Below are 24305 nucleotides of genomic sequence, written 5' to 3'. Positions count from 1 at the left end.
AACTAAAGTGTACTGCTCATTGCCAACAAACAAGTGAGGCGGAAAAGTTAAGAAACAAAAAATAGATTACAGGGCCATTAAGTAGTGGCTGTTTAGATTTTTTTTAAAGAGTAAGGGTATGGTTTAGTGCTACCTTAAGAGCAATACCAACTTATTCCATAATTTCTGAAGTAAGATTTCAGAAGAATAATATTACAAACAGGAGGGCTGTGCTGCCTGGGTCCAAGAATGAAATTTTGCCCCCCACCCCCCCCCAAAAAAAATCATGCCTACCAAAAGGCCCCCACATCCATTATTTTATATAAATATAACATTTAGAAAATATTATATCTGCTGTTATCTTCTTCCATAACTCACCACTGGACCGGTCCATCAAACACCCACTGTCTGTCCTCCTGTCACTACTGTGTCTGCCCATGGCCACTGCCCTGGAAGATCCAGCCTGCCCCGCGTGAGATGGAGTACGCTGATGCCTGACATCATTGCGCACACACCACAATCATGTGAGGGACGTTCTCAGGAGGAGATGCTCCCCTCTCCTCATACTTATCGGTTTGCACTACAGGCGGCAGCATGAGATAGAGAAATGCTGCCCGTAACGCGCCGCAAACTGATGACACAAAAAACTGCAAAAAAAAAATCTTGGGTGTCAATTTGCCGCCCCTCTCAAAGATCTGCCTGGGTCCGATGGACCTGGCGGGGGCCCACAGTAGGGCCGGCCCTCACAAACAGTCACACGTAGAACTTACTTGATATGTACAGAACTGTGTGGCCACCAAGATCTTCGATTCCATAGGGCAGCAAAACAAAGGCACTGCTGTGCAGTTCAGTATGAACCACATCACAATATGAGGGCATTCGTTGCAGAGATGTAATAACCCCACAATTCTGACATCAGAGTCCACCAAAGTAAAAGTACACTTCTGTTGTGACCACATATTTGTCTGACTGTACTTACCTTGGTTTTGAAGGCAAAGCTAAATAACGTGTGCAGTTTTCTTGCCAGTGTCTCTGATTTTCCAGTCTCTGTGGCGTACAAGATTGTGGCCTTTATCCTGGTAGCCATAGATTTCCTCGCAAGCATTGAAGCAAAGAACACAGCCCTAAAAGATAAGTTAGACATATCAAATACTAGCAGCAGACCTCAGATCAATCTATTTCTGTAAACGGATAATAGTTAATTTCCTAAGAGTTCTACACCATGTATGTATAGCCACAATACACGGCTGCCAGCCGAAATATATACGGAGATTTATCGCAGCACTTCAGAAAACTTGTTCCATTATTGCAAAGCTGAAAACTCCCTAAACATGTCTATTGACTTGTCACAGAGGATGAATGTGACTGCGACCACTTAATGCTACAACAAGTGGAAAAGCTCCATTTCCATTCGCATATCTCTTCAGACAATCTCAGTCTCTTACTTGGCAATAACACTGAGTTTGAATTCTTTCTTCTGAGGTTTTCTGCTCTCATCATGCCACACGTGTGTTTTCCAGGCATCAATCTGGAATAAAGTGTTGGGATATCGCATTAATAATGCAATGTATACTGTATATTTAGGTAGATTAAGGAAACATTTAAAGTTTCTGCTACCAGCACAACATTTTTCAGCTCAATTACTGTCAGCCAGTCATAAACATTTAATATACAGAAAAATAAAATAAACCAAATTGATGACAAAAAAGAGGAAATAAATAATTTATTTTTGTGTTCATTTCACTTTTCTGTTCTACAATGAAAAATAATTCTATATCTGGAAAGTTGGAAGCATTTTCTGGCAATTGCAAAATGTAAACAAATACAGGAAACAATTGCAAAGACAAAGCATTGTGTGAAGTAAGAACTACTGCAGAGGGAGCACTGGAGTTTTGGAGTACCACACCATTGCTTTATGAAAATGCATATGATAATTTATATATGCACAACTCCCATATACAAAGTAGGATCTATTTATTATAGATCATCACTCCGCTTTTGTTTGTTTTTTGTTTTTTTTTTTTTACTTTTTTTAATGTATAGCTGTTTAATGGCCATTCACCCTAGTTTGGATCTAAAAATAATAATGTAATCTATTCTTAGTGCATATTTTTAAAAGGAAAAACATTGTACATTTGGTAAAAACTGGTCAAGCAAATTTAACTACTACACAAGCCATTTTGTAATTTAAAGTGATTGTAAAGTCTCATTTTTTTTTTTCAATAAAAATAACAAACATGCACCCTTGGCTTCCGCTGTTGTCAATCAAAGTCAGTTATCCAATGAGGAGAGGGAGGGGACAGGGCCAAACTACAGCTCCATGTCTGAATGGATACACAGAGCTGTGACTTGGCTCAGGTGTCCCCATAGCAAGCTGTTGGCTGTGGGGGCACCCAACAGGAGGGAGCGGCCATGAGCAGCGAAAAGGAACCGAGAAGAGGAGGATTCGGGCTGCTCTGTGCAAAACCAACTGTGCAGAGGAGGTAAGTATAACATGTATATTATTAGAAAAAAAAATACACAAGACTTTACAATCACTTTAAACTGCTTGCATTTAAAGAAGCAGATTTATAAAATGTATTAGACCCCGTTCACACTGGGGCTACCTGTCAGGCGACCTGGTCGCCTGACAGGTCACCGTAGGTTGCCTTCCATAGAGAAGCTGTGGACCCGTTCTAATAGGAGCGACACAAGTCGCTCAGACTTAGAAAAAGGGTCCGGAGCTTCTTTGGGGCGACCTGGAGCGACCTGCATTGACTTCAATGTTATGAAGTCCGTGCCGGCCGCTCCAAGGTCGCTGTGCGAGCTGCGCACCGCGACCTGTGAGGTCGCCCCGGCAAGTCGGATCGCCACAGTGTGAACGGGGTCTTAATGAATACAGAACTCCATTATTTGTGTAATTTTATTCTGCCCAGAGTGCAGCATTAATGTTGTTACAGAACAATGCCAAATAACAAGTGGAACCAATAAATACACTGCTAATAGTATCCAGCAAATACTATCAATGTCACTTTACCTTGACCTGAGTTTTCTGTTATCCACTGCAACCAGAGTTTACAGATCTCCTCACATGTGCAGTGGGAGATTATTTCCTGACCTTCCTATCATTCTGCATGCTATATCACCTGTCAGATTCAAATTTACAAAACAGGTTTGAATCTGATTGGTGGCATTGAAAAGCTTCTTAGAACTGGCTTCAATCTTTCTGCATGTTAAAAAAGAACAAGGTGAGGTGTCTGCAATTGGTACAGTATATTAGGGAATACCTTTTCTGCTTTACAAACAGGCAATAAAAAATAATAATTCCCAAATCACTAGATAGCCAGAAAAATAAAATGGCAATGGGGAATTCTGAACAAGTAGGCTGTGCTACCTGAGATCATTCCAAGACATACTTGTTTGCACAATCACCTTTTCATTTCTGTTTGGTCATTTGCCATTACAGAACAAATCTGACTGGTTACTTTGATAAATGAAGCTCATCATGGTGTCAGACTTGTCCTACCTGGTAGAAGTAGAAAGGGCTCAGAATATAGTTGAGCATTTCCTGGTGAAATACAGTGGTGACGCTCCCGGACATTGGAGGCACAAGCCAAACCCAGTCAGCTGGGCAGCCCCCTCGCAGCTTGTATTCATTCTCCATGTGTTTGATGAAAGACGCTGCTGCAGAATGGTGATCCATTATAGTTACATTGTGTTTCTGAAAAACAGAAGTTATTTAAAGGCATTGTGCTCTGACTGAAGGTTTTCACTACATAACTTTTTACATAGTGACATCAGTATACCGGCATGCAATTGTCCTGATAAATTATAGAGACCCACTTTTTAAAAAATGTAATAATTATAGCAATACCATTACATCACTCATAAATCAATGCAACATTTGGAATGAGAGACCCGGCCAAGTAGCTTACAATCAAAAAGTCTAATAGAGAAACAAGTAGGATAACATAAATTAGGCCTAATACTTACTTGTCTTAGAGGATGGTCATCTAAACACTATTTAACTGTCTGAAGGCTTGTCTTTCCATACATGTTCACATATCATGCATGCTTTGATATCTTTCGGTGGATAAACTAGTTCTTAATATTCCCAAAGAATCACTGAATACCTTGTCTGTACAAGTTCACTTTGTCCTGCTCCCCCTCCCAGCAGTGACTTGGAAACCTTCCAGCCTTCTACTCTTGAATTTAAAGTGTCAAGCTCAAAATGTTTATTCTATTTTCCCTAACTATGTGAGGTAAGCATTTTTTTTTAGAAAATAGATTAGTAGGGTGTAAGTACCTGGTGATCAAGGCAGTGCATGTTTCGTTCCTATTTAATGTGGCAACAGTATGCCTTCCAATCCTCAGTGTTCTGGATTGCCAAACCCTCTGCTCATGAACCATTTTGAGCTTTGTGACACCCTACACTTTCTCTTCCCCCAGACACCCCACGTGATATTCCTATACATCATGTGGGGCTGCTCTAACATTGTAATTGACCAATGAGCTCTTCTCAGCCAGTCATATGCTTAATTGTAAAAATAAAAAAAAAATAAAAGATTCACATTTATTTTACATAAAAAAAAAAAACTTTATACATGTAAAGTGTAAAGAAAAGAGCACTAATCTGCATGCTTACCCCCTAAGCATAAATTCCCCATTCTTCCAGGACAAATCCACCCCCTGCTGAAATCCCCCTTCCAGCACAAATCTTTGCCCCCCCCCATCCCCCATCCCAGCTCAAATCCTCTCTCACCACAAATCCCCCCACACAAATAGATCCCCCTACCCCAATAAGAAACAAACTCCTCCTAGCACCAATCCTCTGCCCCTCAAATTTCCCCTCCCAGTACACATTTTCTCCCCTACACTCCAAATCCTCTCTACCAGCACAAATTCCCCTCCCCAAATGTCCCCTCCTAGCACAAATATCCCCCCCCCCAAACAATTCATACCCCCTGCCACCCCCTAAATTCCCCCTCCCAGCACAATTCCCTTTCCCCCAAATATCGTTGCAGCTCCTCCCCTCTCATGATACCTCAATGACCAGGGCAGCTTCCCCTCCTGCCCACCCCTTGTCCAGACACTGCATCTGGCGACTGTCAAAAAGGAAAAGCTGCTTTCAATCAAAGTTCTGGCACTACTCAGCAAGACTGCATGAGTGTCAGGTGGGCAGGGGCTGACTGGCAACTTTCGGCCCAGTGGGCAAGTACAAACCAGAGGCCCATGGTGCAGCGACTCGGCCCCCCTCCCACTCTCCCTCTTCCAGGCCCCCTCCTGACCACTAGTCTAGGCTGAAGCTCCGCTCCAGGTACTCTCTACTTACCAGCCGAATCCGGGCTCCCGACCTGGCCATCAGCGGGCAGTTGGGGGCAGCTGGGGTAGCTCAGTCAGGGGGAGGAGAGTCTCCAGTAGGGCCTCTGCTCAGACACAGTTTACATCCATGCTGGGGGGGGAGGCTTGCGCTCTGTCCTTGTCTTCATCCCGCACTCAGTAGGTCAGCAGTGGGGACATTTTACTTCTCTTTACCAGGAATCCTTTAGGCATGTCTGTGGCAGAAGTGGTGGGTGCAGCCTTTTTAGGGGGCATCAGAGAGGCCCGGGGGGTAATTGCCCCCCTTCCCCTGGCCCAGTCCTCCCCTGGTCAGCAATAACAGTTTATGTGTTTTTTTATGTGTGCTGAATTGCTGCTCGGCACACATATAAATATGATGCCTAATTTGAATGAATAGCACAGAGTTTTTTCCTTTTATAAACTGACTATAAACAAACCTGAGCCTGCGAAAAAGCCAAATAGTTCCCAGGAGGCCGGATAGCCAAACCCCCTTAAAGTAGTAATAAACCCTCTGTTTTTTTATGATAAATAAATCATATCCTGCAAAGCAGATGTCATACAAAGGTCACATGACCAAGCCCATTTTAAAGGGCTAGTTCACCTTTACTAAAAACTGTCTATGCTGGTAAGGGGTGCCTGTAGATAAAATCAAACTGTGCAGCTTTAACCAAAGTTAAATAATAATGCCCCTTTTATAGGTGAAGACCATTTACGTACCTCCTGAAGCATGGCTGGAAAACTCGGAGAGATGGCACCCCCTGTCCTGCCTTGTTGCTAGGACGTTGCTTTGACGTGCTCAGCCATTGCTGTTTGCACCTTTCAATACTGGAAAAAGCTCTTTCCCCAATTCAAACTCTCTTTCATGAGCTCAGCAATGCTGCTTTGGAGTAGGTAGTGAACTGTACATGTGTGAGGGTTTGAGAGCTCATTCCTGTGATGGTGGATGTGAACAGTAACATCTGGGAGAGCCTTAGCAACAACCTAGCAACAAGGCAGGAGGGAATGATGTCTGGGAGTTTTTCAACCAGGCTTTGGGAGATGTATAAATGGCCTGCACCTATAGCAAGGACATTATTCAACTTTGTTCAAATTTGCAGGGTTTTTTTTCATCCACAGGCACCCCTTACCTACACAAACAGTTTTTTGGTAAAGGTGAATTAATCCTTTAAAATCATCCAATATACAATTCATTTGCCAATTTTTACAATTAAAGGCTGTCATATGCAATACGTGTTACTACAAATCATGAAGAACCACTGTCAATCAATTCACTTGGAGAAGGAGCTAGGGAGTGGCTGGAATTCCTGGGCTTAGGAGCTGCTCATTCATGGTGGTATATGGAGAGTTGGCTGTAGTCTGAGTCAGGAGTGCAAAGCTTACCCATTTGCCTAAATATATCCTGTAGTAGCTGTAAATACTTTTTTTCTCATCTTATTTGCATCCACATGACCGATCAGTTTCCTCTTCAAGTAGACTCTTGTTGCATTAAGAGTGATACTTCCTACAGGAGTCACTCTCTAGCTACAGCTAAGGCACGCTGGTTGGGGTGGCTGCTTCTACAATCACAGGAAGCCATATGTCAATACAGCATCCTGTATACTCATACAGGGGAAGCACTTAATGGCCTAGTAATAAGAAACTAGGAAGTAACCTGAATCACCAGGTAAAGAATACATAATGTTTAATGAAAGAGAAAGCAGATAAAGGCATTTAGGGAACACTTAAAGTGGAAGAAAAGCCCAAGGACGGCCATAGATGGTTCGAATTTCGGATTTGTACTGTGGGTGGACAGGCTGAATTTATCAACTTGGGTACAACCAGCCTGCCAGATTCACTTGCGATTATCACTAGCGGCTGCTATAGCCGCTAGCAATAATCACTGTGTCCTCCCCTCGGGTCGCGTGGGCAAAACTGACAACTCCTCAGCAGGAGGAATTTCCTTGTCAGTACTGTCCATTTTCATGGGGGGAATCCTGTGAATTTCTTTCCTGCAGCCACAGGTTGCAAAAATAAATTTGCACCGTCTATGGTTTTCCTAAGTCTAACTATTCTTAAAAAAGGTTTCCTCCCCTCTTTTTTTACCTATCTTGCCTAACCTGTGAACTTATCTATTTTTAATCCGCTCCAGTCATGTGATCCTGCAGTTCTGGCTTCCCTGTGTCAATGAGTGGCTGCTGCAGAGGAGAGGAGGAAGTGCCCACAATGGCTGTGCCATGGGAGCCTATGAATGATATAACAGCTCCCAGACTTCCCAGTCATTGTCTGAACCATAGCTGCAGGATCACTTGACTGGAAAGGAGCAAATTAAAAATAGGTAGGTACATACATTTTTTATACGGGTTAGGCAGGATAGGTAGAAGGAGGGGGGGAGGGACCATTTTTAAGAATAGTTAGACTTTGAACTTTCTTCCACCTTAAGATTTGTATGTAGAAACATTAAATGTATGTTTGGGTTTACTGAAACCTTAAGTCCAAGAAGCCGCTAGTGGGACTTGTTCTAATGGTTGAAGAAGAGGTCCATGTCATCATGCGCACCAGAAAAGGTGAGTATTTACTGCTCTTATTTACAAGTAACAGTACTCTTAACACATTTTTGCAACAAGGTTGCTTAAGATAGCAGAATGTAAAAATCTGGAATAGGTGATTTATAACCGCGTGAATAGTACAACCCTATTAAACCTCTAAATATTTTCTAGTGCTGTACATTTTAATTATAAGGAACCTACATGGAAGCTGTAAAGAACCGCTACATTGATTTCAAGTACTGCCTGGTCTTTCCACAGGGATGCCAGCTTGTGAGTTTCTAATCCAATTCTTCTTCCAACTTCCTGAAGGAACAAAAGCACATGTCAGTCCATTTCATTTCAAAAGAAGAATGCATAGTACTGATGATCTGGAAAATGTAGTAACCTATCACAATCAAGCAAACTCAGTTTACTAATGTCTAATAACATAACAATGTAATATGTTTGATTTCTAATGGTTACTTTGTGAAAGAAGTCCTCCTACATAAAACAATGTACAATGTTGGTGAAGCACCTGCCAATGCATGACCAGCCTAAAGCAAGGTTCAGTTGATGGATTTAACAAAATTTGTCAACCAAGGCAATATACGTTGTATTTCTGAATGGAAATTGTACACATTTGGCTTTGGCTTTATTTGGCTGAAGTTGGTTCCCAAAGTGTAACTAATGGCAAAACCTTTTTTTCAGTTTTCTATAGAGCAGAGAGGGGTTACAACATCTGTCAGGTTTTAATGCTTTCTGTACCAGCATTGGGGAGATTCATCTCTATTTGTCCTGTTATCATTATCATCTTAAGTGAAAGAAAATCCTAAATCAAAACACTAATAGAGGGGAAATATTCCAATGGGGACACTCGTTCTGTTGACCCTGGTGACACACTAGGATTCTCTCGCTTTGGAGGGATTTCCCCCCACTTCCTGTTTTGGCTAAAGGACAGGAAGTGAAGGGAAATCTCCCCAATGGAACACAGCTGGGGTTATAAACCTCACTTACTCTATCCATAATGTAAACAAAGAAGGTTTTCCTTTAATTACACTTTAAAGTGTATGAATACTGTAGGCCACATTTTTTTTTTTAGTTTTGGATGGAATAGGGAATGTTTAAGACCCTATCCGTTTTTTTCATCACATTTTGTTCCAGGGACACACCAGGAAGTAGGAGAAAATCTCTCCAATTCCCCCCAAGACAGCTGACACTAGAATAGATATGCCTATTCGATTTCTCCTTACCTCATCTTTCTGTGACAACGCTACTAATGTAGATTTTATATCATTTTTAATTGCATAATTTTCTGTACTGGAGACAATGGGGTTGATTTACTAAAACGGGTGCACTCAGAATCTGGTGCAGTTGTGCATGGTAGCCAGTCAGCTTCTAACTTCAGCTTTAGCAATAATACCTGAAAGCTGATTGGTTTCTATGCAGAGGATCACAATATTTTGTACTCTTCAGTTTTAGTAAATAACCCTCTATGGTTGCTGAGACAAATAGAGAGGGTGAATCTCTTCAGCCAAGACAGGGACTGCAAAAAAATTCTGATCTGACCCCTCCACGCTATAAAACAATAAAAGTTTGAGCTTTACATACACTTGAAAATGTATTTACAATGTTGCAGCCAATTGGGGATAACACCTTATTTATATTTGTGAAACGTTCCCATTGAGATTTCTGGTCACATTTTAAAATACTATGGAGTAATGTTTAACATAATTACCAATGTGTTCACTGTGCTAGAAGTTCTTCTTTATCGGTTATAAACTGGATTGAACATTGTCTATCTTAACAAAGGCTTAATAATTTAGAAATTGGTCGCCTGCATTGTATATCAACCCCTTCACGCCGACTTAACGCAAATATGCAGCCTGTTTCAAGTGGTTGTACCTGGGTACCCAGTACTGTTTTTTTTGAGCCAACGTTTGGCTTTCTTGTAATAGCAACCAATGCAGCTAATCAGTCGCTCGGCTGTTATTGCAAGCGGCGGGAGGGGGCGTCCCTCCCCCCTTCTGCTACCTTCCGCAAATCGCCCGGGGCTCCCATCCCAACGGGAGGCCCGAGCGACCAGCCGGCTGGCTGGAGACCCAAACAAAGCCAGGATTGGCTTTCGGGTCTCGGATGTAGTAACCCGGAAGCGATGTCATGATGCTTCTAGTTTACTGGAGCCTTATAGACCCCAGATCCCTCCAAAAAATACCTGACACATGACTATTGCTGTCACAAGGGATGTTAACATTCCTTGTGACAGCAATAATAGTGATCCAAATTTTTTTTTTCAGGGGACAGTATAAAAATAAAAAATAAAATAAAATAAATAAGAAAAAAAATTTAAAACGAAAGCGCCCCATTGCTCCGTGCTCACGCACAGAAGTGAACCAATACATAAGTCGCACTCAAAAATGTAAACAGTGTTCAAACCACACATGTGAGGTATCACCACGGTTGTTAGAGTGAGAGCAATAATTCTAGAACTACACCTCCTCTGTAACTCTAAACTGTTAACCATTAAAAATGTTTAAAGTGCCACCTATGGAGATTTTCAAGCACCGTAGTTTGTCACCATTTCACAAATGTGTGCAGTTTTAAAGCATGACATGTTGGGTATCTATTTACTGGCCGTAACATCATCTTTCACATTATAGAAAAAAAATGGGCTTTGTTTATTTTTTAATTCATGAAAGTGCATTTTTTCCAAAAAGTTTCACAAATACAGTGTGACATAAAAGATAGCAAAGACCACCATTTTTATCTCTAGGGTCTCTGCTAAAATATATATATATGTATATAATGTTTGGGGGTTCTAAGTAATTTTCTAGCAAAAAATACTGATTTTTAAATTGTAAGCAACAAGTGTCAGAAAAAGGCTTAGTCTTCAGGGGGTTAATGAAGGATAGCTCAGTGAATCCCCAGTCTGTGTGGGGACAGACACTGTGAGACTCTTTAGAAACATTTACAATCTGACATGATACTTTCTCTTCAGAAACATAGTTACATAGTTGTTGAGGTTGAATAAAGACAATAGTCCATCCAGTTCAACCTGTGTAGGTGTGTGTGGCCGTAATCATCTCTCATACCCCTGAATGTTCTGATCCTTGAGATGTACGTCTAAGAGTCTTTTGAAAGTAGCCATACTTCCCGCAGAAACCACTTCTTGTGGTAGGGAAGTCCACAATCATGTAGCCCTAACAGTAAAGAACCCCCTGCGTTGCCTGAGGTTAAAATGCTTCTCCTCTAATCGCATTGTATGCCCTCAAGTCCTCATGCAATCCTTTTGACTGAATAGCTTTTTTTCTATGCTGAGATCACCATTGAGGTATTTATAAATTGCTATCATGTCCCCTCTCAGGCGTCTTTTATAAAAGTTAGGTACATATTTTTATTTTTTTTTTCAGTATGCTGGTTGAATGGAAACATAACATTTAGTGGGGTTTTCTTAAATATGACTGCAAACATGGAAATACGCTTTACAGTCTATGCAGGCCCTAAGTATTTGGCAGGTTTTACTGTAAATGGCTAGGCCAGTATTAGATTGCAGAGCATTTGTCTAAATAGCAGAAATACTAAATTCATCAATGTACAGTTTCCATCTTTTCATAAATCCAATTGCTCTTTATTATGGTGATTGCACATGTGTTTCTTGGATTTTAGATATTTTTCCTTGCTAACATCTTGTTGACAGGACTTAATGCTTAATTGTTTATTAACATGGCTACCAATAAGTCTTTATGTTATCATCTTAAAGTGTTATTAAACCCAGGAGCCTGCATTCACTATATCTGGTCTCCCACAGTACACAGAACATGGAAATGCAATTACTTTAGTAAATATAAACTGCTAAATATATTTTCTCATCAGCAGTTTATAGCAGTCTTGTGACTTCTATCAGTGTCTGGTTAAAGCTTGTAGGAGGAGTTTTAATTCTCCTCCGACTGTCCTATGAGGCTGTAGGACCCCTGACCCTCTGTCTGGACAGTGCTGATTGGCCCTGTGCTGATCACATGCACCCTCCCAAAAAAAAAAACTTTCTAGCAATACACACCAAACTGAGCATGTGCAGAGTGCCCCCAAGGCTCTCTACTATCAGCAGATGGATTAGGGACTGTAGAAGGGGAAGATCAGAGAAGACAGGATCAAACAGCCTTTTTACACAATGCGCAGGATTAACCCTTTAGGTTCCACAGTGAGTATACCAGGCATGCTTTACTGCATATACAGACTGATTTTACTGTTGTGGGTTTAGTAATACATTAAAATTGTAGTAGGGGTTAACAAGGTAATTCATTATGAAATACTGAATAGAAAATAAGGGTTAGAAAGTAGGAAGCAATTCAGAGGAAGCTGACCATAACCCATGAAACCAGCATAAGGTTTTCACAACATACAAGAAACGGGTGGTCTATGTGTTAGTTCCTGTTAAACATACTTCCCATACCACTATTCAGTCATCTCTGCTCTAAAAAAAAAACTGCTACAACAGTTTCAGCACATAGTTGCCAATAAGTTGCACATGCAAAACATTAAGCCGTTCCTACTACTCCCAGATGTGCTTTGTCACTAAGGCAGTGCAATGTTCATTGAACTCGTGCAATGTGCTACTGTGCACTGTACTACCTAAAGAAACCAATTAACTTGGTGAATTGATATTTGATTGGGATTGGTTGATATTACCCATTTACTTGATTACTTTTGTGCGTTTTGCACATTGCCACTGCTGTTTACACTACCTAAAAGATAGGGATCCTGTTGACAAGTGTTCTCTCTAAATGCTGCAAAATTGCTATTTGAGGACAAGTGCATGCGTTTGAATGGCAAATGCAGCTTATGACAGGTAAATTTGACCTGCCAAAGCATCTGTTGCTTAAAGTAGCCATGTGGAGAGCAAGCAGTGGGGTGGATCCACTAAAGGCAAATAGGCTGTTCTCTTTGCAAGGGAAGCTGCACTTTAAAAGGGAATTGCCCTGAGCTTAGTGAATGTGGTAACGTTTTTACTTTGCAAAGGATAGCCAATTACATGCAAGGCAAATGAAAACAAAAGCAGTATTTTTGTTTGCATGTGATTGGACGAAGTTAGCAGCACCTCACCTGATTCATGAAGCTCTTAGACAGATTCTCTTGCAAAGTACAACTTCCTTTGCAAAGTGAAAAGCCTATTTGCCTCTAGTAAATCAACTACAGTGTATTTTTCAGGGTATTATAATAATCAAGGTTGAGCTTTCAAAAAAAAAAAAAAAAAAGAAAGAATACTGGCAATAAAGTCTTGCAATAAATCCAAATGTTTCCTGATATCTCTGATAAGAGATATTACATCCAAAGGAGATTAAAGTGGTTGTTAACCCATTGTGACAACTTCATATAATCCTGTGGGTTTGCTAATGACAGGTGCTCCTGTCTCTGTGTTTTATAAAAAAAAATGCTGTCTAAACTGTATTTCAGAGCGTCTCTCGGCGCTCACGTGACCGGCCAGCTCTCTCCTCTTCCAGTCTGACAGCTGCAGCGGGCGGGGCCGAGATTTCTCCTCTAATGTCAGTTGGGCTTAGAGGAGGAGAGAGCCGGTCGGTCACGTGAGCGCCGAGCGGTGTTCTGAAAACAGGTATAGACGGCATTTATTTTAGAAGACACAGAGACAGGAGCACCTGCCATTAAGACAAAACACACAGGATTATATAAGTTATTAAAAGTAATTTGAGCAGCAGGAGGGGAGGGGAGAGGGCGGGCACTGACACAGGAGCAGACAGGCAGAGAGGGGAGGGGAGAGAGGACAGAGGAGAGCTGTGGATGATGGAGGCAGGTAAACTGACCACGGTGTCAGGGCTGAGCAGCCATGATAAACCGTGATCAGTTTACAGAGGGGAGGGCAGAACCAGGCAGGATCAGTCAAGTTTTTTTAGGTGATACGGGGGGCAAAATTATACAGCACAAGCACTGTGCTGTCAACATGCTTTAAAGGAAAATTATTATCTTTTTTTTTTAGGGTAACAAACACTTTAAAAAAGAATACATTTTTTGCCATTAAAGTCTAATAAATTTACCTCTAGCACATTGTAACGCTGGACATCACAAAAATCTCGAACACCAATTTCTGTACCCATGTACCACCCATTAAAGGGGCAAGCTGGGAATTCAATGCCTCCAACTTCAAGCAGCATGTTGGAAACTGCAGGCAAGGTATACCACCTTAAATTCAGTTCTTTAAACCACTCGAACCTTTAAGAAACAATAGACAATTACTGTCTGGAAAATAATCATTTGAAGGTTAAGGTATCTTTAAAGCACATCCATCACCTGTAAAAAAAACGGGCCTTAGGATCTATTGCACTCTGAAAAGATTCCTAAATTCTTTTACCGGTATCACTAATTTCACATACAACGTTTGACCCAACATGTTTGAGTTACAGAAAACAACACAAACATGTAATAGGCTTGACTTCTGGCTTTAGGATTACTCCCCTAGAAGAGAATGATAGGAAAAGGGGAAGGCAGTTATATGCCCCCATTTCCTCATGGGTGAGTGGCGGGAAAAGGGAATTCAAGTTTAGGTCAGGCACTCTTCCCTCCTTTTTTCCTCAGGGAAAAAAGGGCGGGAAGAAGGAGTTTCAAGTCCCCTGAGGCAGTCAGCTATGGAGTAGGAGGTCACGTGGCTTGGCAGGTGACAGGGCACACCTGCAGGGACACGTGACAGCTGGGGAAACTTCTGGAACTGTCTGGGGGGCCTATATAAAGGGGGTTTCATTGCAGCGGGGCTCATTCGCCTCAGAAGGAACCGCTGTGGTGTTCCCCATCCCTTCCTCCTCTTATGTTGCGGCTGTTATTATGTGGTGGGTCACCTTTGTTTATACAAAGGGGGGCGGTTTATCATATTTTATAAGTGATTTCGTTATGTCAAGTATTTTAAGTTGGGAGTTATTAATTTTATCTGAAGTATTTATTTATGCCGCCTGAGCCATAGTGGCTAGGTTATTAAAGTGTTTTGATTGATATTTTGTAATAACATTTTAAAACCAATAATAAATGGCCGTGGCCAATTATTTTCCAAAGAGTTGTGTCTGCTTAATTTATTTAAATTAAAAATTCCTGCCTACTGTCCCATGCCCTTTTCCAGCACTGAGGCACTCTCACTGGGGAGAGAACTATATGTTCCAAAGTCCAAATAAAAAAAGTGAAATTGGAATCAGAGGAACACAGAGAGGAGGCTTTTTTTGGCTTACATGTGCCTTGTAATGGCGGTTCTTCGACAGAATTTCTTTTAAACGTTAGCATTTTTTTTTTATAGGTGTGCACTGATATCAGATCATATCCATAGGTGAAATAAAATGCATGAATTCAATTCATATAATATCACTATTGTATTTGAACACATGTACTTGATCTTATGCCTCGTTTCCACTGAGCGGATCGGTTCGGGTCAGTTTGGTACAGTACGCTATTTTGAGTGTTTCCATTATGAAAGTGACCCATACAACCGAACCAAACCGCACCATTCATGGTCCTCCTTCAGATGTAGGGCCATAGGAAATGGTACGGTACAGTTAGGGCGGAGCTACTGGCGTAACACGATAAATTCCACTGATTGGTGGACAGGAAAACGTCAATGCTCACATCAAACAAAAGCACAAAACAGACACAGCGTTTCGTGTGAACCCTGCATGGCCCCTGGCGGTCCCACTTGTAGTGGAAACGCTCACCTGAATAGGCCGGACCATTCTAACCTTTCCAAACTGTACCAACCCGAACCGTTGCGCTCAGTGGAAACGAGGCATAAGAGTACTCACAGGTGACAGCTCTCTCATTGAGAAGAACTAGTAGTGAGACAACTGCCCAACCTCCACTGGACTACTGCAATAATGGGACCTGCTGTGGCTTTTCTCAGTGACTAATCTTAGTTCAGCACATGTGCAAATGGGCTATTTCTAGTTTACTATTGAGAAAATAGAAAAATAATCACTGATCAGTTGCAGTGATATTCCAATATGTTAGAATGTTGTTTCAAGTGATATAGTATTTGGAAGACCTATTTTGGCTTAGGAGTTATCTTGCACAGTTGTCCACTCACATTGATTGTGACCAACAGGTCGGACTATTGCTTCCTCATGTCAGAGGCTCCAGCAAAGAGGACAGCAGCAGCACAGCATTGATTTCGAAATCTCACTCCAGATCTCCTAAGGCTAGCAGTTAGGGACAGCAGTGACATAGATCTCACAATGCAGATATTCAGCTATGAGGCTGTAGGTAAAAAAGTGCCTAGGCACCCTCATGTACCAGGAAGTGCACTTCTATTCTTCATGAGTAATTCAAGCCAAAGGGACACTTTTTTCAGGGTACAACTTAGATACAAGTAATATTTCTAAAGGTTCCTTCTAAATGAGAAAATCTTCACTTTCCGAATTTGTGTCCATTTTAACCGAGCTGTCCCTACATGGGGAATTCGGGCATTAGGCTCTTTTCTTTTAAAGTACTAAGCTAAGCAACAGCCTGTTGATCATTTGTGGGCAGCCGTTCTCTCTCTAGTGTCCCCCAAAATCCATTATCAGTGCCTTAGCAGACAAGAAAAAAACATCCATGTTGGGTTGTAGGATTACAGCGTAACATGTCAGAAATCAAAGTCACAAGATTGAAATTTATTTGAAGATATTGTCAAAGAACTTACCTAGGGTGCTCCATTACAACTTCAGGTATAAGATCTTTTGGAATTTCAAATAATTCTGGGTCTTCGCCATTTGCCTGCAGCACCAAGGGAAGAATCTCAAAGCGTTCATATCTTGGTTTCCATCCAAGTTGTACACATAGCTGTAAATAAATGTTTATGTTGCATAAAAAAAATTTACCTGCATGATATTTTCTATTTAGATTGATATAGTGTGAACAAAGGGGATACTGTGAGTTAAAGTTTAGGTGAAGGACCATTAATACGTTGTATTAGGTTGAGAATAAAAACTGACATATATTTACAAGAGGCTAACATCACATCACATACAGGTGTTTATACTAGATGTATTTAACATTAATGCAATTATTATTTTAAACTGCACATAGCTGTATTTAAGGAGTTTAGATTTAAGTGCAAAACATATAACAACCAACAAGAATCCACCTAGTACTAGTATGTCTTCAGCATAAGAACTGTTGTAGATAAGGTCATATAGTAAATTATTATGTTCATTTTATTAGTACCTACATCAGACTAGGGATAGACTGATATGTTTTTTTCAGAGCCAATACCGATACTGATATTTTGGTCACAACGTATCGGTATCGGCCGCTATGGGCCGATATTTTGTACATTTAAAGTTTTGAAAAATAAAGACAATTATTGACACAAATCTGTACTGAACATGTTAATTTTTGTTTAATGCTTAATGGCTGGCTTGCTGGCACCCTGTGGGGGGGTGGCCGGTTGTCTGGCACCCTGTGGTGGGTGGCTGGCTGGCTGGCACACTGTGGTAGGTGGGTGACTGGCACAGGGCCTGTGGGTGGCTTGCTAGTACAGTGCCTGTGGCTGGCTGGTACAGGGGCTGTGGGTGGCCGGCTGTCTGGCACCCTGTCTGTGGGTGGCTGGCTGTCTGGCACCCTGTCTGTAGGTGGCTGGCTGTCCGGCACCCTGTGGTGGATGTCTGGCTGGCACAGGGGCTGTGGGTGGCTGGCTGGTACAGTGCCTGTGGTTGGGTGGCTGGCTGGTACAGTGCCTGTGGCTGGCAGGTACAGGGCCTGTGGGTGGCTGTCTGGTACAGGGCCTGTGGGTGAGTGGCTGGCTCGCTGGTACAGTGCCTGTGGCTGTCTGGCTGGTACAGGGCCTGTTGATGTGGGTAGCTGGCTGGCACCGGACTGCTGTGGGTGGGTGTATGGCTGTGATACACTCCCGCGAGACTAGTCCCGACTCCAGACGAGGCTGTCCAAGGTGAGGGAGGTGGCCTAGGAAGGCAGAATGACATCACAAAAATATCGGCAATATAGGCCAGTTACGGGGCCAATACCGATATATCAGGGAAAGTGCATATCAGCCCCCGATATATCGGCCATGCCGATAATTGGTCTATCCCTACATCAGACTCTAAATGTTTGGCTCCATGTACACTAGCAGCTCCTAAACTTGAGTTTAGGAGCCTTTGGAGTTATTTTGCCAAAGCTCCTAAACTCAACTCCATAAAAGCCTATGTGTCCATGTACACATAGGCTTTTAGGATCGTTTAGGAATTGCTGTGGTTAGACGAGTTTCAACCTTCCCTAACCTCCCTCTCCTGAACGTGGAAGACTCAAGTGTACAGCCTTAAGCTCCATTCACACCAATGTATTTTTTCATGCTTTCTGCTTTTTCAGAAACGTAGGACATTTTTTAACATGGGTTCCTATGGAACCCAATAACATCAATGCATTTTTGTGCCTCTGCTTTTTTGGAAAGGATCAGGGACTTTTGTAAATGCAAAATGGTGCTTTTTTTGCATTTGGTTCAATAGACTTAAATGGAGAATGCGGAAAAGCAAGTATTGTTTTTATACTGTGATTTTGCCATGGTTTGCGGTTTTCATTTTTTTCAATCTGTCCAACAACAAATTTGCCAAAAAAAAAGAAAAAACTTAAAAAATGCAAAATGCCAATCGTGGCAAAATCGCAGTAAAAAAAATGCAAAAAGCACTGCAGAAATGCTCAAACGCAAACTGCATAGGTGTGAATGGAGCCTTATGCTGGCCATTGACAAATTGAAATTTGGCCGGATTTCAATCCATGTATGGGCAGGCTTGTTGCATAGTAGTCGATCTATCGTTCCACTTCTGTACAACTGGCCTGTTTCTAAAACGATCAGTGCCACCGGCTATAGCCGGCAACACTAATCAGCGTATTCCCCCAGCTGTCAGAACAAAATAGTGCAGCAGAAGTGATTCTCCCATCCACATCGCGTGTGTGGATGGGGAAATCAGAAAGGCAAAAAAAAAAAAAAACAACAACACTTAAAGCATAGTCCATATTGCTTTACCAGGTAATACAATCTTTCACAGTCCTGAAAGCAGTTGCATAGTCCCTAGATTAACAGTCTCTGATGTTATGACTTGTAAACGTTAATAGACAGTTATATTTTGTGCATTCATGAATGCATCCAGTATTTTTTTAAATAATCAACTGAACTTGTGAGTTTAGTTTTAACACTAAATTTAATAACAAAATATTAAAGGTGGCACTTTAAAAACATTGTTTGCGTGCATGGTCACAGCATATATTTTTTACATCGACGCAATGTTTTTATGTTGACACTCCATAAATCGCATACCTCTGTGAACTCCACACTGGCTGGATCCCCAATGACTATCCCATCTGGCATTTCAAACCCTGCATAACGGAGTAGCTGGCTGTTCCAGACTCTAAAGTCATGTTTCCCATCAGTCCTCTGAGGAAATATAGTAATTGCCGACCTAAAAAAAGGACAACATGAGTTTCTATTGATCTATACAAAGTCAAAATATATACCCAAATTACAGGAAAAAATGTTTTGGTGTCCTCAGGGTTCAATTAAACCAAAAAAATCTAAAATATTTCTCTAATGAACAGTTATGCATGCATGTATGGTGTGTGTACGTGTTGCAAAGGCATCACAAATACAAACAAACCTTTTCAATCAAGCCTACTAAGATGTTATTATAGTTTAGAACCATACCACGTTAAATGTATCATAATATGCATTCAGACATTATTAGTGGTTTGCAAAATTAGGAGTCCCAAAATGATTGTAAAGTTTTTTTTTCTATAACAAACATGTCATACTTACTAGTCCTGAATACCCTCTTCTGGGGTCCCCCACCAGCACTCCCGGCTCCTCCTCTTCTGTGTCTGCCTACAAACATGGCAATGGGGGCAGACATACGGGCTTGACCCTCAGCCAAATTGCATGGTTGCTATGGGGGCAGACATACAGGCTTGATCCTCAGCAACGTTGCATGTGTCTATTGACACGTACAGTGTGGTTCTGCCCGCCTCCTGATCCCTCTTTGCAGGATCTGATTGACAGCAGCAGGAGCCAATGCTGCTGCCTCCATGTTCAGTGAGGAGAGAGAGAGAGCAATGCTACTACTCTCGGGCACAGCACTGGCTCAAGATTGGGCTCAGGTAAGTATTTAGGGGGGGGCTGTGGGTGAACTGACCATGAAAGGTTTTTTTACAGTAGTGCAGAGAATGCATTAAGGTAAACAGCCTTAAGCCTTTACAACCACTGTAACAGAATTGAAGTCGTAGTACTATCTTTCATAAATGTAGCCAGGTGCTGGGCTAAAGCAATATGTAGAAGGAGACATTACCTTTTATCCCTTTCTCCCTCTACTGAGATATTGATGTTATGTTGCACCATTCTTCTCTGGCCAGCAGGTGGGGACTGAGGGGGCCCCCTTCTACAGCGAGAGGTCATCACAGAATCCCAGGGACTGTTGAGAGGGGGGTATTTGCCCAGTGCTGATACTGCTAGCAGGGACTGAGCCACTGACAGCAGGACACCAAGTGTACCCAATCAATACTGCACCCATACTGCCCTCTATACCGCACTGCCAACCCTAGATTGCACCTACATTATACCACCCTATACCACATTATACCAAACCTTTACCGCATTTGTGGCAGATCTACCTTGCGCCTGTGCTGAGACTATATCATACCTCTACTACATGCAGGTTAACTGGGACTGTTGTTAGGCGCACCAATGTTCTTAAAGGGCCCCAACAATAGCTGGCAGAAGAAAATCTCAAAGGACTGCCCATCCTGTAATAGTTATTTTGCAATTCCCCCCGGCCCATCCTCTTTTTCTTTTAGACAGTGCATACCCAGCTAGACTAGAGTTAGCATTGCTGCCATAAATGGACTCTGACAGTATAGTTCCAGCACTCAGTAGGTTAAACTTTACTAATGCTCACTGCTGCACTTGAGGTGGTCTTGTTACTATTAATGCTGATCTGGTTACCAAATGTCATCTGAAGCCTAGTCCCTACTTTTAATCACTTTGTATGCCAAATTGTGTTATTACCATTGGTAATCCATTTTTTGCTTGCCTAGTTATCAGAAATATTAAGTGACAGTGTATTGAGCCTTTACTACCTGGTTTGGTGCTCTTTACTAGTACTGGGTACTAACGGCCCCGGATGATTTATTAAAACTGGTGAGTGCAAAATCTGGTGCAGCTCTGCATAGAAACCAGCTTTCAGGTTTTATTTTTAAAGCTTCATTGAAGAAGCTGAATTTAGAAGCTGATTGGCTACCATGCACAGATGCTCCAGATCTTGTACTCCGCAGTTTTAGTAAATCAACCCCTAAGTATTACCTTCAGTGAATTTCTTTGATATTGTATAGTTGTACACTCAACCTGTTGTGCTAAAGGGGCTAAGGTTTTTTGGAAAAGGTTGAAACAAAGAACAGAGGATCCATCCTAATAAGTGGCTTCCATGGGGATAGCACTACATTAACAATTGAAATGTTGCTTTTTTTTTTTTTAATTATAGTTTTCACATTTTTTCATAAAAGGAACTACCTGAATAAGAACTTCCATATCAGGACCATCAAGTATTATTTTAATGAGATCTACACAGTTAAAAAATAGAAATTGCCAATAAAATTCCTTTTTGTGTTAACGTTTACACAAGTTTTTAGTAGTTTAGATCTACTATAAAGCCCAATTGAACTTTGCTGCATGTGCAGGTCGAATGCTGGTTTTCCAGCAGAACCTGTTCCACAGAAGCCGGTCGTCAGAAATTCAGCCAGTTCCTCTGTATACCCAGCTTTACAGATTTTTTCCTTTAGAAAATTAAAGTAAAAAAAAAGAAAGGTATCTTTGCTTTCTGTGTAAAAGCAGTGGCCTCTCTGAAGTGTTTGGACACAAAACCCCCTGCCCAGCTAAACCTGTACTGGCCAGCCTTGCCAAAACCAGTCCCAACAGGTTGATAATACAATTTGACTTTAGTTCTGTGAGTTCAGTTCACACCACTGCGCCACAGTAATGTGTGCTGCTAAATGTAAGGAATGCTCTACTTTTTTTAGGGCAATATGCACAATGTTGCCAAACGATGATGATTTTTTTACTGACAAAACATGAAAAGTTTACCAATGGAGCACATTTTTTACTGACAACCTGAAATATGACAAAAACTCATATTAGAAAATTAGACAGTCAATATTTAAAGGCTAAATTAACCATTAAGGAAAAAAATAAATGCACTTATTTTTGCAGGAAATAAATGTGCATTCATTTTTTTTTGTTCTGACGCACCTGCGATCAATGGATCAGTTGATCACAGGTGCAATGTAAGGCTCCTTGCAGACAATTCCTCCTGTTTTTTACACAGTACAAACGATAAACATGAACAATACTCATAAAAAGTCATCTGCCTGACTTTACAGATAAAAAGTCAAAACAGCATGACAACATGTGAGCAAGACTAAGATTATGAAAGACATTGGACACCCTAGGTTAGGACAGAAAAATAAGTGCTGCGGCTGCATAGAGTGCCATGGCGAACATTGGGCATGCCCAGTGGGAGGGTTGTAAAGGGGGCTTGAACACAATCTGAATACAATCTGCTCTTGCTGTATACACTGCATGTATACACCACAGTCCTTGTACCCACATATACTAATTAATGAGCCAAAACTTACCTCAGGGCAAAGGAACATTTTTTTTTTTTTTTTTTTTTTTAATTAAACGTTTCTATATTTTATATTTTTGTCTTACTGATTCTACCTCAAAGAAGAACTTCAGTAAAATCAGCAACTGTTAAGACAATGAATATCTTTGGTCAGGGCTATGTACAGCACAATATATAGAATGCAGGAATCGGGAGTAAGTAACAAACAAAACAACTCATAGTGTGCAGGAGTCAAGCTGAGTGTTACATTCACATCAGAGGCCTCCCTTACAAGAAAGTCTTCAGCATTTCCCCTATAAATCAGAATCCGCAGAGTCCCTCCTTACATTCATATCCTCAGAATGCTACTTAAATCAGAGCCCCCTTATATACTTTAGAGTGCCCCCTTAGTGCCTCCTGAGTACCCCCCTGCATCCTCCCAAGCGTCTCCTTAGTGCCTCCAGAGCGCCACCTTACATCCTCCAGAGTGCCCTCTTTGTAGTACTGAGGGGGAACTCTGGAAAATGTAAGGGGCACTCTGGAGGATGTAAGGGGACAATTTGAAGGTAATAAGGGGCACTCTTGAGGTATTAAGGGGCACTCTGGAGGATGCAAGGGGCACTCTGGGGATACTAAGTACCTCCAGAGTGCCCCCTTATATCCTCCAGAATGCCCCTTTACATCCTTCAGAGTGCTCCCTCAGTACCTCCAGAGTGCACCTTTACATCCTTCAGAGTGCTCACTAAGTGCCTCCAGAGTTCATCTTTCTAAGTGTTCCCTTAGTGCTCCCCTACATCCTCCTCCAGTGTGCCCCATTACACATACCTTTCTGGCCGCTGGCGAGTGGCTGGGCGTAAAAACACTTTAAAAAAATCCTTGTTGGCAACTCTAAACTGCGCATGCATAGTTCGGGAGCCAGGCAATGAGTGAACTGCCAAGCTTGGCCCCAACTCATGTGGCAGGGCATGTGAATATAAGCTATGCCAGCTGCCCAATCTGAGGCTGGCTCCGGAAATTTGAATGCGCACTTCAGAGTCATTGACAAAGAGATTTTTTACTGGCACTTTTCTCCTATCTACAGACATTTACAGACAGGAGAAAAGTGCCTGTTTTCTTACAAACCGTCTGTAAATTTATGTACGGTTGGTAACTCTGAACATGCTTTACAACGTGCTGTGTATAAAGATGAATGAAATGTCAAATCAAGTTGAAAAAAGTAAACAGTGCAATGCATCATTATAACCAGAGCTCCCAACTGTCCCTGATTTTGAGAGATTGCCCCTGAGTTGGAACAAAGTCCCTCTGTCCCTCTTTCCTCCTCATATTACCTTCAGCTTCTTTAGCAAGGCAGTGGTCATCTTGGAGGTGTGTTTTGGGTCGTTATAATGTTGGAATACTGCCCTGCAGGCCCAGTCTCTGAAGAGAGGGGATCATGCTCTGCTTCAGTATGTCATAGTACATGTTGGCATTCATGGTTCCCTCAATGAACTGTAGTTCCCCAGTGCTGGCAGCACTCATGCAGCCCCAGACCATGACACTCCCACCACCATGCTTGATTGTAGGCAAGGCATTTGTACTCTTTGTACTCCTCACCTGGTTGCCGCCACATGTTTTTTTTTTAACAGCCTTATATGTTGAGCTCAAAAACTAAAAAAAAAATGTGTATGGAGTCTGTTCCCTGGTATCATGCATATTGTCCTATTGACTCCATGGGCCAGTCAGTCCATATAGATTTTATATGGATTTTCAGGTTTTGCAGTTCTGTGGGGTTTTCCCCTACAATATTGTCTACCAACCACTGCTGAGCTATTCCTGTGGGTTGTGTAAAACAATAATTAGGAGTTATTCTTACATATTTGTCAGCTGTCCAATCACTGGAATTACCCCATGGATTGGGTCAGGC

At 41.7% G+C, this 24305-nt stretch overlaps 1 protein-coding gene across 1 annotated transcript in view; it reads right to left on the bottom strand.

Moving 5' to 3' along the window:
• The window catches only part of NOS2 (nitric oxide synthase 2), an 81756-nt gene that overhangs the window by 34777 nt on the left and 22674 nt on the right, over positions 1–24305 (bottom strand). The window contains exons 6-12 of the mRNA XM_082247728.1: positions 19075–19216; positions 16462–16601; positions 13847–14021; positions 8025–8126; positions 3485–3679; positions 1425–1507; positions 959–1103 (exon numbers count right to left, since the gene is read on the bottom strand). Of these exons, the coding sequence (XP_082103854.1) occupies positions 959–1103; positions 1425–1507; positions 3485–3679; positions 8025–8126; positions 13847–14021; positions 16462–16601; positions 19075–19216 (982 nt within the window). The remainder of the gene's footprint in view (positions 1–958; positions 1104–1424; positions 1508–3484; positions 3680–8024; positions 8127–13846; positions 14022–16461; positions 16602–19074; positions 19217–24305) is intronic.

Source organism: Pelophylax lessonae (assembly GCF_965119305.1).
Source record: "Pelophylax lessonae genome assembly, chromosome: 2".
Classification (NCBI taxonomy): Eukaryota; Metazoa; Chordata; class Amphibia; order Anura; family Ranidae; genus Pelophylax; species Pelophylax lessonae.
The sequence above is the reverse complement of the archived record's forward strand: the minus strand, read 5'-3'. Positions and strand labels throughout refer to the sequence as shown.